This window comes from Drosophila yakuba, chromosome 3L (genome assembly GCF_016746365.2).
Source record: "Drosophila yakuba strain Tai18E2 chromosome 3L, Prin_Dyak_Tai18E2_2.1, whole genome shotgun sequence".
NCBI classification, from domain to species: Eukaryota; Metazoa; Arthropoda; class Insecta; order Diptera; family Drosophilidae; genus Drosophila; species Drosophila yakuba.
Window position 1 is genome coordinate 4,735,026 of NC_052529.2, and position 15,862 is coordinate 4,750,887.

The 15,862-nt window shown below is 44.0% G+C and overlaps 2 protein-coding genes across 3 annotated transcripts; one reads left to right on the top strand and one right to left on the bottom strand.

Moving 5' to 3' along the window:
• Positions 1-1,218: 1,218 nt before the first annotated feature.
• On the top strand, positions 1,219-7,204 carry LOC6532906 (serine/threonine-protein kinase par-1). Its single transcript, XM_002093606.4, has 3 exons — positions 1,219-2,009; positions 3,557-4,698; positions 4,760-7,204. Exons 2-3 carry the CDS (start codon positions 3,560-3,562, stop codon positions 6,831-6,833), a joined length of 3,213 nt encoding a protein of 1,070 aa, XP_002093642.1. The 5' UTR covers positions 1,219-2,009; positions 3,557-3,559; the 3' UTR covers positions 6,834-7,204.
• A 206-nt stretch (positions 7,205-7,410) lies between these two features.
• LOC6532907 (myophilin) lies at positions 7,411-15,690 on the bottom strand. Of its 2 annotated transcripts, none has more exons than XM_002093607.3 (3): positions 15,452-15,690; positions 8,293-8,634; positions 7,411-8,235 (listed from the first exon to the last, which is right to left on the bottom strand). In XM_002093607.3, the coding sequence occupies exons 1-3, from the start codon at positions 15,503-15,505 to the stop codon at positions 8,065-8,067; spliced, it is 567 nt and encodes a 188-aa protein (XP_002093643.1). In that variant the 5' UTR covers positions 15,506-15,690; the 3' UTR covers positions 7,411-8,064. The 2 variants fall into 2 exon arrangements, with proteins under 2 accessions (XP_002093643.1, XP_015049686.1); XM_015194200.2 differs by lacking the exon at positions 15,452-15,690 and adding an exon at positions 8,697-8,726.
• Between the last annotated feature and the right edge of the window lie 172 nt (positions 15,691-15,862).

Below are 15,862 nucleotides of genomic sequence, written 5' to 3' on the forward strand. Positions count from 1 at the left end.
TTTTTTTACCACACTTGTGCGGACTTGCGCGACTAACCCGCAGTTTTATATATTGTATATTTATTAAACAAATTAATAAGCAGAATAAATTATTTTATATGTTTTTAATGATCGTAAACGACGGCTTCTTTGTTTGTATGCATTCCCAATGGGGCAGCTGGAAACCCGAGCCCATCGGGATTACTCATTCAACTTTTATTGCGGGCTGTGTGCTTCTGAGGGGCGTTGATGCAACAACAGCAACAGTCGGCCGTTTAATATAAAGCACGGGTATTGTTATTAATAACAGCGCACTCAATTGGATTGATAAGCACCAAGCACCACGGCGTTGTACAGTCGTATATTGTACATATATGGGGATTCGAGATTATAGGAAGCTCCGTGCTATGCCATTGATTGATGACCGCCTCCCAGAGTTATGTGCCTCAGAATGGGGCAACTTCTCACGCAATGGCTGGCGAAATCTTCAATTTGATTTAATTTAACGGGGTGACTCTCAGTATGGAAAATGCCGGATATGAATAGAGACTGACACACACTTTATTTATAAATATTTTTTTATTAAAATGCATTTTACAATTTGTCACAGTCGTAAGTATTTACATTACTAATGGAGGAATACTTTCATACGAACCAAATGAATAATGCAAACCACATTCTATACCCCAAAATAAACTGAATTCTTATAAACCTATATTTGAATCACTTTTGGGCGCTTCTGATATAAAAACATGACATGATTAATATATAAACAATTCTACATAATTGAAAAAAAAGCTTTTATCTTTTAAATAAAAATAAAAAATGCTTCTTGCCACTATCACAGAAATATTTTAATACTGGAACAATAACAAATTGTGGAATCTATTTCCATAATCCTTTTATTAAATTTTAGCTTACAAATATTTAGTTTTTAGCCTAAAACTCAAAATTTAGAGTAAATATTATATGAGAATTATATTTAATATAACAAACCAACTATATAATATTTACTTCAATAATATACCTTTTACAGATATATATATTCAAAACCGGTATATATTTATTTTTATATTTATATTTCAAGATTTAATTCAAAACATATTCGACATAATTTTAAATCCGTAACCGTAAATAACTTGAATACTCGATTGTTCATGGAAAGAAATCGATGATACCAATTTTGTTTTGAGAAGTATCGATAGTATTGAACAAACATTGCTTGTTGTTCCATCACCACTGCATCAGCTGCTGGAAAAAATACCAAAAGTGTTTGGCCGTCGCGCATTTTCAATCGCAAATTAAGCGCAGCTAATTCCGATTACCGACGATGTTTCCGCAATAAAAACGAAATCATGCTGATTTCAACGACTTAGCATATTAAAAAAGTGACGAATTCACGCTTTTTACTGTTCTCTGTGGCACCTGCGACTTGCTTTGCTGTTTTTTTTCGTGCATTTCGATTCGTACACACGCACACATACACCTAGACTCAAACGGCCGTGCAGCGAATGCGTGTGTGTGTGAAATTGTGCAAAAACGTGTAACGATCAAAGGGGTCGGTGGGGGAGGGGCTGTGCGCTGTTGAAAGCGGAATATTCATTGTTTTCCCGTGTGTGCACTATAAATTAATATTTACGTGTCTGCGTCATGAGGGGACCACTAACCGCCCGCCATCAAAATCAGCAGCCAAGCAGACAGCTGCTCATTTGGCGAGTGTAAACAAAGCAGCCAGCACACACACACACGCACGCATACAAAATCGTTTACCTTGCGGCGACTGCGACGCCGACTGCGCTGCTCCCAGCTCGCATATCCAATTTCACATCTTTAAGCCAGAAATCTCCATATCCACCGCATAAACCACTTCCATCTGCCGCAACATCTTTTGTCTGGCCAACCTGTTCGCTTCCAGACAGGAAGTTTGCCAATTTTCTCAAGTTTAGCCAAGTGCAGCGACTGCGACGTCCGCGTCGACGTCGAAGCTCCTCAGCCAGCGTCGCAGCAGCTGCGCAGCTGTTTAATATTCGGTGAGTATTTCCAAAAACAAAGGAAAGCCCTTTTCAAGCGAACACCCGGGGGAAATGTTGTACAAATGTCCAACAAAATAACAGTGAATGGAACTAGCCACTTCGTGGAATTCGGGGTGGGATAGCTGTCGTACAGTGGAACCCCCATAACTAAGCCCCTAACTAAACTGAGTTGGAATCTTAAAGTTCAAACTCTGATAATCTTTAAAGATTACTTAGACTACAAAAATATTCCTCATAAACATGACCACCAAGATGTATTCATTTAACTTGATAGGCAAACAGATTATTAAATATATATCAAAAGTTTTATTTAACTTGTTTTCCTTCGATTTGCGGAAGTGCGAGTGTATTTATTTTTAGATACACAATGCAAGCGTTTGTACCTGGGTTATTTCTGTACCTTAAAGTCACCATTTTCGAGTATATGCACACATGTACATATGTTTAACGACAGCTGCCGCGTTACGGATGCTCGACTGTATCTAAATTGCACAGCTGATGGACTTGCAACCTGCTCTCAACTGGGCGTTGTTGTCTCGTCGGACATCTCTGTGTGGCTCTCGCATCCGCTAAATTCCAGTTTCCGCCCGAATAATTAGTCAAACTGTCGCCACACAGTGTAATTTCTATTATTCGCTCGTTAACAATAGACATTAGCAGTTTAAGTTCCTCCCAAAGGGGAATCCCATGGGGCATGCATATCGGTTGCATTCTGTGGCTGCATCTGCTCACCTTTTATCGCGCTCTATTAATAAACTCCACTTCAGCACGCGCCAGAGTTCAAGTCGCATTTCCTGAGATCCCCAACCAGCCACTTCCCACCATCTACAAATTCAAATGTCGCTTCCCAGTGATGAGGGTTCATAGGGTGACGCAATGCGTTTACATAGGTGGATTGTCAAGAAAACGTGACGTCATGTGGGGACATATTTACAGAAATCCACTTCTGTGTGCATCGGACCCCTTAAATACAGCCATGGGTTCAACAAGTAATGTCGCATTCATAGAACTAACTGAATGGTTACCTAGAAACCAGCTTACTTCCGCTTGTGACTACCAGTGACTACCAGGAGAACTTGAAGTTAATGTAGATAGATAGATAGTATATAACAGATTGATTCTCTTGCTGTACTCAATATTAAAGATTAACAAAATGAATGTTAAACCTTATATTAAGGAATAATTAATTTAAGAAAGATACTTTCTAGAAAACCTACCTCAATATAGCTAAAAATCAGAAATTGATACGATTATACTAACCTATGATTTATCTATGTATGTATGTATACGAGTATATAATAAACCAATTGAAAACTTTGGTTTCCAAGTATTATTACTTCATCTTTTGTTAATGACAAGATATGGAATTGCTTGCAGTCCATAAATCTTCCTCACTTTCTTCGTTCCCTGACCATTATATCGCATATGGCAAGTCATACGTGATTGCGCGACTGACCCAGTACCCTTGACCACAGTTCATTCACCGATCACTATGTGTTTGAGATTGCCTTCAATTTATTGTGTTTCGTTTTGTGTGCCTTCAGGAAATGACCTCCACTTCGGCGGTGGATGGCGGGCTCAGTAGTGAGACGGCCTGGCTGGAGGATCTGCTGCGGGAGGTGCAGCTGGAGCAGTTCTTGGACAGGATACGGGATGACCTACAGGTGACCCGGCTGGCTCACTTTGACTACGTGCTACCTGACGATCTGGAGCGATGTGGTCTGGGAAAGCCAGCCATTCGGCGGCTGATGGAGGCAGTGCGGAAAAAGAAGGCCCACCAATGGCGCAAGAACATCCTGTCCAAGCTGATTGGCGGCGGCAAGCAGCCCTCGTCCAAGAAACAGTCCTCCGCCGCCCGGGAATCCAGTCAGGGCAATGGCACCCAGCTAACCTGCCTCATCCACGAAAAGGACATCACAATGGGCCTGAAGCTGGGCGACGGATCCTTTGGCGTGGTGCGTCGCGGCGAATGGAGTGCCTCGCCAGCGGGCAAGGTCATTCCGGTGGCCGTCAAGGTGCTGAAGTCGGACAATCTCACCCAGCCGGGCATCATCGACGACTTCTTTCGCGAGGTTCAAGCTATGCACGCCCTGGATCATGCAAATCTGGTGCGGCTGTACGGCGTGGTTCTATCCCAGCCCATGATGATGATTACTGAGCTGGCGGAGCGAGGGTCGCTGCTGGATACGCTGCGGAAACAGTGCCGGCATACCTCGCTGACCATCATCTGGAACTGGTCGGTGCAGATTGTGACTGGCATGGCCTATCTGGAACAGAAGCGCTTTCTGCATCGCGATCTGGCCTGCCGGAATGTCCTCCTGGCAGCTGGAAACAAGATCAAGATCGGAGATTTTGGCCTAATGCGTGCCTTGCCACAAGAGGATGATTGCTATGTGATGTCCGAGCATAAGAAGGTGCCTTTTCCCTGGTGCGCTCCTGAATCGCTGCGTTTCCGGCAGTTCTCGCACGCCTCTGACACCTGGATGTTTGGCGTGACGTTGTGGGAGATGTTCAGCTTTGGCGAAGACCCTTGGGTGGGACTCAATGGCTCGCAGATCCTGCGTAAAATCGATCGCGAAGGCGAGCGACTGCATCAGCCGGACGCCTGTCCACCGGACGTTTATGCTATGATGCTGCAATGCTGGGATAAAACGCCTGCAGAGCGACCCACATTTGCTGCTCTCAAGTATGTTTCCTTTGTATTCATTTGTAATTTATATTCATATATTTCCATCTTTGCTTTACAGAGAATATCTGGCCAGTATGTCGCCTCCTGTGATGCGTGCTTCCCGCAGTCATCACGAGTCCAAGGGACTGCAGATCGAGCCTGGCGACACAATCGCCATCATCGATGGACGGCACGAACTGAAGTTGATCAAGGGCCAGAACCAGCGAACGTTCGACATAGGAATCTTTCCCAGGAGCCTGCTGGAGCAGCGAAAAGTGGGTGCTGCCGGAGATGTGGTAATGCGAAGCAGCGTTGGCAATGGCTCGCCATCCTCGCCATTCGGCTTCTGTTGGGGTGGAGCCGCGGCCATGGCCAACGGAGATGATCGCCAGCGAAAGTGTGCCTCGATGACAAACCAGTCCCATGCCAAGGAGCGCAAGTCCACGTCCAGTAAGCAGTTTGCCTACAACAAACTGGTCAATGAGGCTGCGGCGGGCCTGCATCGACGTAATGCAGTGAAGCACAAGGGAGCAGTGGGGGGCCCGCAGCGTCCTCCACCGCCACAATTTCAACAGGAGGGCATACTCATCGACATCTCGCCCGACATGCGACCCATAGCCGAAGGTGGCGCAGGCGCTGGAGCTCAGGGAGCTGGCGATAGTTCTTCTCTGCAGGCGGACAGCTCCTTTTGCATACTAGACGCTCCCATAGATGTGCCCACCTATGCCGGCTCCAGTGGATCGGGAGATCTTAATGTTTCCCCTACATACTACAACGAGCAGCCGCAGTTTGACTTTGATCCGGCCAATGTGACAGCTTCACCTGGGCGCCTGCAACCGCCGCCGTACCAGATGCCACCCACGTACTCGAATACAATGGAGTTTGTACAAAAACGAGACCTTCAACAACAGCAGCTAGCGACGCCTGTAAGGGAGCGGGATCCCTTCGACACCACAAACATTGAAACGGCTGTGGCACTCTACTCGAATTTCAACCATTCTCTGGAGGCAGCTCCTCCAACGGCACCAATTTATAATAGTCCTTCGGTCAGGAAAAGCCTTTTCGGTGGCTCCAACTCGAATAAAGAAAACATACCAGCCCTGGAATCAGCGGCTATGCAGCTAAATCTCAGTAATCTTGCATTGGAGCGTCACGAAACCATCAGCAGCCAGCCTGTGGAGCCTGATCCTGCTCCCCCTGCTGACGGAGTGCTGCTGGACAAGTCCTTCATCGCCGAACTGGAGAAGGACATGTACAGCAACGGGCAAAACAGAGCGCAGGAGGAGTACCAGCGCAATTCAACGCAGATGTATGCCAGCAAGGACGTAGTGTATAAGCAGAATCTGACGCCCTTAAAGAACGGAGTAGCTCCCGGTTCAGGCCACTCAAATCATTCCAGTCCCTCTTCAACCGCGTCGCCCAAGCAGAACAATGTGGAGGCCGCGGCTGCTGCGGCAGCTACCACCCAAAGTGTGGTGAATCGCATTTGGTATGAGCAAGTGGCATCCACGCAGTCCGAGTACTATGCCCAGCCGCCGCCGGAGCAGGCAGAGGAGCAGATCTACCAAAATCATCACCAGCAGCAGGAGCTAAACCATTCGTTCGTTGCTATTTCCAATCGAGTGGTGGCACCCAAAAACAATGCGTACTCCTCCACCGCCTCCCTGTACGATGCAGTGGCGGCCAGCACGGCGGGCTCCACATACTACGGCCAAGTGCCGAATGGCAGTGGCGCTGTTCTGTACGATGAAGTGACTCAGGATGACTACCTGCGGCCCACGCGACCAGCTCCACTGGCGCCACCGCCCCTCTCTGCACAGCAGATTCAACGAAGGATGGAGAAGATGCGACTGCAGCAACAGCAACAGCTGGACGGAGCCCATCAGCTTTACGCACCAGTGCCCTCCGACTACGGACGCGAACAGGAGAAACTGCAGCAGTTACTGCAGGAACTGGGCAGCTCTGCGGTGGAGCAGGATGTGCGCAATGCACTGCGTGCGGCCAGCGGGGATGTCGGACTAGCCACGCGGCACTACAAGATCGACCAACTGGCGAGGTTGGGAGTGGCTGGGCGACCACAGTGTGAGCAGGCGCTGCAGCAGACGAACTGGAGCTTGGAGGTGGCGGCTGAACTTCTGCTAAATGCCGGCTAAACTCACAAACTACAACCACGTATTACCGCCTCGAATGTAATTGCTTTAGTTAAACGTGCTGAATATTCGTATACACTTAGCTAACGATGTCTCGAATCTTTATCAAAATACTCCTAGGTGAATGCACGAATGCAAACACATTGTCAACGACTGTACAATTTGTTCTATTTAATGTAAGCGATCGTATAAAATTATTTTATAATTGTTATTCGATGTCCGCATATTCCGAGATGCCCCGAAATTTTATTCGTAATCGAAATTGAATCTTTCGAATGAAGACCACGGTTCGGCCGGTTAGGGTCAAAAATGTCAACGCATGCAACAATTAATTTGTTTTGAAATCAAATAAATTATATGTAATTGTTACAAAACACTATATTCTTTTGAATTTGGCAACAACTGGGTTGGCTGAAATAGAAATAGACCCCAAAAACCATAAAACGATATTCAACGTGGGCATAGGAAAGGGTTTCATTACCTTATCTGCATTTAATGCTCTCAAATATTATAGGAATTGTTTAATTCTACCAACATTTTACCGTCCAAGATACAATTGATCCATAAAAAGAGCAATATATATGTTAAAGGAATAATTATTTATTTTCAACAGGGGACATTATTTAAAATAGATCTTTCAAAAGTGTGTAACACGTATATATTTTCTCTGCCTGTAAATACATTATCGTAAATGCTCTGTGTTTTTGATTGATATTCAGGTGGTTAGTTCGAAACAACATTGTAATCGTTACTCTACGAGATAGAAGACACATTCATCAAAAACAATTCACTTCGTTTTCGATCCGTTGATCACTTATTATCTCACTTTGCATTGGAAACAATCTCCAACTGCCTTCGATGGCACAGAACGAATCTGAGTGCGGTTTTTATGGAACGAAACTAGTCAAAACGATCGTGTTGCAAATGCAAATGTTGAAAATAGAATAAATCATCCTAAGATCCGTATGTACGAGTACTTAATAATATTAAATTAAAGTAGTTTATGTTATTACATAACAGCATACGCCTGGTCAATTGGAATACAAATACAAATTGGTATCATAAATATATATCCATATCCATATCCATATCATTCAGGGGCTCATCCCAAAACTAGCTCGAATCGTGAAAAGTGTGTGTGGAACCCAAAAGTTTTGGCTTGGTCTTTCATTGCGGAATGCGGAATGTCTGAGAGCGAAGTGTGGGCGGAGGATCCTGGCTGCAGGACACCGATCTACATGTGCCGGGTGTTGCCGAAGTTGATGCCGGACTGGGTGGCGCCCTTGTTCGATCCGTACTGCAGGGAGATGACGTTGGCGCCGGCGCGCAGCTGCTCGTCGCTGAAGTTCCTCACGTTCTTGTCGGCCTCCTTGGGTCCAATTGATGGCTTGTTGAAGTTGGAGGCCTATTAAACATATTATTATTAAGATTAATCAACTGGAAACTGGAGCAATCGGCTCACCTTGCGACCCAGCGACTGCAGGCAGATAACCACCGAGTTCAGATTCTGGCGCTCCCAGAGATCAACGCTCTGGAAGGTCTCCTGGGTGGGCACACCGAAGTTCTTGGCGCACGCAAGGAAGGCCGAGATGTTCTCCATGCACTTGAAGGCCATTTTGCTCTCGTTGATCTTCTTGATGGAGCCGGGCTGCAGGGCGTTGGCCAGTTTGCACAGGATGACGCCATCCTTGAGCACCTCGAAGAAGTTGTCGGTGTCGCCGGATGTGTTGATGGGCTCCTCGGTGACGGCCTTGATCCACTCGAGGCTCTCCTGGGCCAGCTCCTCGCTGTACTTGGAGTTAATCTGGAAAGTAGGCAAACAGTTTGATTGTAGTGACTGGCAAAAGGATAAGGTGCCCGTTTCACCTTGGACTGGTACATTTTTTGGGTAATCCCTGTCTGGCTGCTGCACTTGGTAGACTGAATGCCCAATCGGGGGTTAAATCAAGTGCAGACCATTATTTTATTTGTGGGCCATTTCCCCTCGCTTATCATATGAAATATCGCTGATAGCAGACTTATCATTAATTGGTTATAAAAGTGCTGCTCACTCCGCCTTTCCCTTGTCTCGCACTCGTGACAATTTGGCGGTTATATTTCTAGTTTCGATAAGGATAAGATTGCAGCTCTCATTTCTCCCACCGGCACTCCCCATATTCCCATTTCCCATATTCCATTACTCGATTTGCACAGCGTTTAAAAGTCAGTCACGTTCACATGCTCTCATGTAGAATAGTAAGTATCCATATTTGCCAATGCCGATAGCTTCGATTGCCAGCTTTAAAGCCCGCTTTAAAACTGAACGTCTTGACCATATATGGTCGTAAGTTTACCGGCCGCTTGGGCGTCCTTCGCACCGATTTTGGCCACAGACAAAAAGCCACTTGTTGAGCAGCTGGCCCCCACTTCTAATGCCATTTCCACTCCATTGGCAACAAAAGCACACAAAACCACAAAAGCCAGAGTCCCAAAACAAACCGCAAAATCGTTGCGTGTTGGGTTACCATTTGCCAGCTTGCCAATAAAAAGCCAAATCAAAATGTTTAGCAAACTATGGGTCATATCGCAGCGACTCACTTAACACGTATTTATTAGATTTATTTGATTGAATTGAATCGCTGTCGCAAACAGATTTTAGATTAGCTGCCATTACACAGTAAGTTCAAGTACTGAAAATAATGGTACTATAGTACAATACTAGGTACTATACAAAGTTTATTTCAGACTGAAGAGTAGGTTGTTACTTATATCTTTCAAACTATATTTTACTGTACAATATGAATGAAATACATGTTATATGATAAGATTGGTTATGTCCACAGATAAAGTCTGATTGAAGAGCGTTGCTATCTTTGCCATGCATATCTATAAGTTTTTTATTTGGGTAACAAATATTTATGTAGTTCGTTTTCCTTGGTTTTCCCCTTCCCTATTAATCTGCCCAGCATTGTATTACTATTTATTATTTGTGTGATTTTTTGTTCTGACTGGCAAGTCTATTAAAACGAATGATCTCAGAGAAAACAAATGAACGATTGTCGCCAATTGAGTTGTATTCCACTCCTTATCGCTCGAGTTGGGGAAATGCAAGCTCACAAATTGTTGGCAAATGGGGGAGAAGTTGGCGCTGCAGTATTATAAAAGTGAAATACAGTCCGCCCGCTTTTCCCCATGTTTTTTTTTGTGTTTTTTTTTTTGTGTACTTAATGGAGGTGAATGCACTTTGCAGACATATTAACCCTCACCACCTGAGTTCAGCACTCCCTTTGCGGGCAACAGAAGTCCGCAGCTATTGAAGATTACAAATTTACGACTTTTTCGTTGTTCGAGCCCAATAAAAGCTACCGATCTTTCGGCGAGATATGACGCATATGGTAATCGCCTGGAAATGGAAATATCTAGCAAGCAAGCTGGCCGAAACTGGAGATTATCAATAATTGCAATCGACCGTTGGCCAAATTGCTTTGTTCGAATTTTTTTTTTGGTTTAACGGTCAAGCAGTTAACAGCAGAGGTCAGTTCATTAGAGCCCAAAATGAGCGAGCAACGGAAACCCAATAACAGCACCATCCATCATCGAAAGCGTGAGACAATTAATAAAAGCAATTTGTGATTGACATCCCGTTGGGGATGTGGAATCTGGCCGCAGCCAGAAGTTGATGATGATCATAACTTAGAAACTCTGATGGTGGCACATAAATTGACACCCTCGGGGCAGATGAATAAATTTTGATTAGAAATGGAGGGAATATGCTTATGGGATTCTGCTGTTTATGCATACTATTCATACATAATAATCGCAGACCAAAAGCCGTTAAGAGCCTAATGAATTCCGATCGTTTCTTACACGTTTTATTTGGGGTTTCGAACCCCCGAAAATCTCTCACAACAAATCCCAAAGCAAATTTGACAGTTGGTGGTCCCCGACAGGCAAACAATGTTCGGAACTAAATGAAAAATGGTGAAGAATAGCCAAGTTATTTGCCGATTCTTCCAAAGCCTCGTCTTCTGCCCCGTCGCCTACTGAAAATACATATTTTTAGCGCTGTTTTAATGAGTCAGCAGCCAGCCAGCGAGTTTCATTTGTGTTTTCTGTTTGGTTTAGCGCTATGAGGTCGACTCGAAACTCAACGACGATCGAATGCCGGGCCAAAAGTACAGCCCGTAATGGAGTACACCCCATATACACATATATAGTACACATATATGTACACATATATATAAATATTTCTCTAAAAAACATATGTACAGCTGGTTAGAACGTACTGCCTTATCGGGAGTGCGGAATTCCAGACGAAAGTCATCGCTCGATTGGAACTCAAAACGTATAAAACACAATAATTAGAAGCGGAACTATAAATTGGTCATCGTTTGCCGTTAGAAATTATGATTTCCTTATGTTTCTTGCCCACAGCCAAAATTATACATCATTTTAAATTATTTTGGGTCTCTGGGTCACTTGATGAGTTAGCCACGATTACGGGCCATTACAAAACGGCGTGACAATGAAAAGCTAGAACAGTAGACTCAAGAACCTAATTAATTTCCCAGCCCATGATGTACGTTTGTACATCGTATTCTATGGGGCTGGGTCTCTACCTCTCTGGGTTTTCAAGTGCGTTCTGGGTGGATGGCATTCCACACGCAATGCGCATTAGTGGCCGAGACATGCTAAGCCAAAGCCAAGCCTGGTTGGCTTTTAGTGAAATTAAAATTAAAATTGAAATTACCCGCAAACTGGCTGAGCAAGCTTCCCGCATACAACTAATGGCTTTACCAAAACAAAAAAACCTAAAAACTGTGGGTCAGCAGAAAAAAGTCCAGTTTTTTGGGAGAGGAGGGCTTGCCCACGCAAAACTCAATTTAATTCACACCTACGCCACTTGAAAAGTGAAAATGTTTTGGTACAACATAGCATTATTATTTATGTTCATCATGATTCAGTCCTCACAACTGAGTGAGAGTTCCGAGAATTCACTTCACTACAAATTTAACGATCAAAGAGTCGTGGAAGTTTCCGAAACTTTGGGAAGTAGTTACACTGATTTATTGAGCAAAGTCAGGGAATAAAATACTTAAAAAACTTTAAACTAAAGTCTTTACAAAATAAAGAAGTACGTTTTAGGATCATATGCCGTATTTAACAGATATGTATCTAAGAAGTAGCTTCCTCTTTAATTGGAGAGCTTCGAAGTAGCTTCCTCTTTGATTGGAGAGCTTCGGAAAGTATCTCTAAGATTCTAAAAACGGTTTCTACTTCTAAAAAAAAAGTAAATCCCTGTGCAACTTTGACGGATGTTTCCGCCCATCCAACCGAGGAGTTTCTGTATAAATTTAGCCCAAAAACCGGCGAGGAGCCCCAGACTGATGATTATTGCATAATAATCCATTGTAGGATCACCGAAAAAAGAGACAGAGGCACGTTTTGCTTGGCTGATGGCTTTCTGGAGCCGGTGATGATGATGTCATGGCATCGTTATGGCTTGGATTTGAACTTTGGCAATATTTCAGCGCAGATACATAGATGTAGATGGTGGATGGTGGATGGTGATGATGAGTTAAATGTGTTTGCTGCGAAAGGGATCGCTGGCAGTTGACGCATCGCCTGGCAAACATTACGTAATCGAGTCGTCAAAAATCAATCCACGAAATGGCCAGATCTGGTGATTATTCACTATGCGACAACCGATTTCGCTTTCTTTCGCATTGCGAATGCGTCATGATCCATGAACAATTGCTGACCAATATCTCACGGGTGGATAAATAAATGGGAAAACGACAAAAATGCCACAACGATAACATAAACAAAATTCGCAAAAATGTAACGAGGTCAATTATATGATTTTTGTGTCTGGCTTACGATCAGCTTCGAGTTCAGTTGAGTGAGTTTTGTATAGACCCCAATCGAGTGCCTTTTTTGGGCGGGATTTGGACAGGGGGCAGAATTTCATTCCATTTTCATGTGTCGAGGTGTTTTCGTGTTTTCGGTGCGGCGAGTAGTTTCACCGGAAATCCAAAACAACATTTGATTTACGATAAAGCCGTTGACGACCTCCTCCCGCGACTGTTTATGGCTTATCTACAAATGACGCCGACTGACGGCCAACAAGTGTTTAATTTTTTTGGGGGGAGAGCTTTGGCAATGCGAGGGTTTACCCATCTGGAAGTAGCACTACGAGCACGGAGTTCATGTGGGCCAAGTGTTCCACTTAGGAGTCGCCCGCACTGATAGAGATACCTAGATACCTTTACTTATATGTATATAGATACAGGGAGGTGCGTGCTGCGGATGTACAAATGAACACGGTGTCTTTCATATACTCGCTGCTAATTGAGTGTGGATTCTTGACTCCGAAAAAGGCCAGGTGATTAGTACGTGGCCCATGTTCCACTAGCTGAGATACAGCTGCGAACAAGAAAGTAACTACAGTCCGGCTTTCTTATGGTGAAAAATAGTTTCACGCCAAAATTTAAGTTTGGTAAACTAATACGTTCAATCGTTTATGCTATCATTCACATGTAGTTACAAATTAGTAAACATACTTTGAGTAACTCGAAACCTCGAATGGCGCATCCCAGAACTTTCCCGACAGCTGGTGGTGGTGTGAGTTTGAGGGAAAATGGTTCCGTAATTAGGGTGCCACGATCCCAGGAAAGGGTTGAAACTAAAGGGGCCACGAATTCCTTGTCCGAAACTTGAGATCCATGCCAATTTGTCGGTGACTGGTCGTAAAAGTCGGGAAAAGCACACACGCAAGCACACAGACTGTAGAGAACCCATGAGGCAAACAAAAATATTGCTTTCATACCTCTTTCATACCACTGTTTTGTTTTGCTGTTTGCTTACGCCACATACTCGGTTGTTCTTAAGTGCTCATGTGGTGGAAAAGGTGCTGCTATCGCATGCTTCCTCCTGTCACCCCCAAAACTCAAAAACACAAACCCGAATTCCCCACCAAAAGATATGAGTGCTTTGCAGCGACCGGGTAAAAAGCGCTCAAACTAACAACGCCTTCGAGTTGCATGGCTCGTGAAGGGATCGAGGAGCACGAAGAGGAGGGACAGCTGGATGGATGACATCATCGCCTTCAGCTCCTGGGGAGCCATTTGATCGCGGCTTGGAGTCGCGCCAGCAGCTGCGCTTTCAGGCATCGCGGAACCTCAAATGGCCATCGCCTCTATTTCTCTTCCTCTTTCTATGCTTTGCTATACCCTAACCCAAGGTTCTTCCTATCCCTAGTTCCAACCACCTATAGTTAGTTGTTGTGGCTTAAAATGCTATGGCCTAGATAAACACTACAGAATACTTAAAATATTTGTTGTAATCATAGTGACTATTATATATCACCAATTAAACCACGTTAAAACAAACTTAATTTCGCTTTCAGATAAGACATTTTATCGGATGCTACATTTTTAACCACAACTGTGATTTAAAAATGCGCTAAAGCAGATAATACCTAAAAACAAGGCCTCTGGCTAAATGGCTGACTCAAGAGAATGAAATCCGGGTAGAAAAACTTCCAGATAAGAAAAGCAAAAAACAAGAGTAAATATTTCATTTTGCCAACAGCATGGTAAAGTGCTCCTCAAGGGTATGCCAAACTTCGGATATGATAGTCTCGATTATTTTTTTCGTTTTTTGTTTGGGCAATGTTGTAACTGTAGTTGTCGTATTGTGGATTTTACTGGACTGCACTTAATCCCCAGTGCCGGCGACATATACAATTTCACTATGGACTGACGAAGGGGCGACTGGAATTGCGTAACCCCGACTTGACGAGGGCTAAATGGTCGAAGGGTACGGCTGGCACTATACCCTACCCCCAACAAAACCCGATGCATTTGTATGAGTGCATTTGAGGCAAAGTGCTGCTAATGGACGGAACTAATGTTGTCAATTTACATTGGGGAAGCTACCAGCTAGCATACTGCAGTAGTTCAGTTGAGATCATTCAAAGGGTCACCCTGCTACAGTCGGTACTCTACAGATGGTACCTACGATTTCGATAAATCGAAATCCTTCCAAAAGATCGTATCAAAGTTTCTATCACTTCATCTCTATAATATGCAATAATATAATAATATAGAATATTATTCATATCGAAATTTCTGGAGCTTGATTAACTTTTTCGATCACTAATAGTTTGATTTATGGATGACCCACTGCCAGCTCGAGCTTCGATTTGAATCACCCGCACTGACAATGCCTCAAAATCACCTAAATCATCTTCAAGCTTTCCAATTACGCATGCATCATCACACATGTGTGTGTATATATATACATACCTCTATATCTATATATACGTGTGCACATAAATACTTGTTCGACTTATCAGCGAAATGAGGTCATTCCTTGTTAGACGCTGGCAATTTCAAGACCATTTTTGGCTAATTTTTTGGCATTTTGGCGCGCGGAGATAAAATCTTGGCATCGCAGCGCCAAATAAAGTCAATGCAGCTTCCAAACACTAATGCGCACACCCATGCAAAAGTGGATTTTGGTTTTTTTTTGGCAATTTGTTTAATGTGCTCTTGTTGTTGTTGCTGTTGTTGTTTGTTTGGCGCTTTATATTTTTTGGGTGGGGGGTCTGCTTGTTGTTATTGTTATTTTGTACTTACTTTGCGCTGGGCCTCGGCGGCAAAACCAGACTTCGCTGCACGGTTGGACGCCATAGTTATTTTGGTGAAGAAACGGGTTTGCAGGGAGCTAAAATGTAGGTTGGTCTTGGGCTGAATTGCACCACTGTCCACTGGAATGTGTTTGTCGCGGAATAAATCGGAGGGAGCGCAAGGGTTAAGGCCAAGTTGGTTTGGGCTACGTCCGTTCGCAACGAGAGCTTACTACGTTATGAAAGGCGTCCGAAACTGGAAGACCGAGGAAACCTTCCTAACCGCTCAGTGTTGGTTAGTGCTCTAGTTATTGTACCTAGGTTAGGTACAACATTAGCAATAGGCGAACTAAGAAATTAGGTCATTGACACATGTTGTAGCTTTGGTATGCTAGTCTGCTTAATGTATATTCCAGTGAAA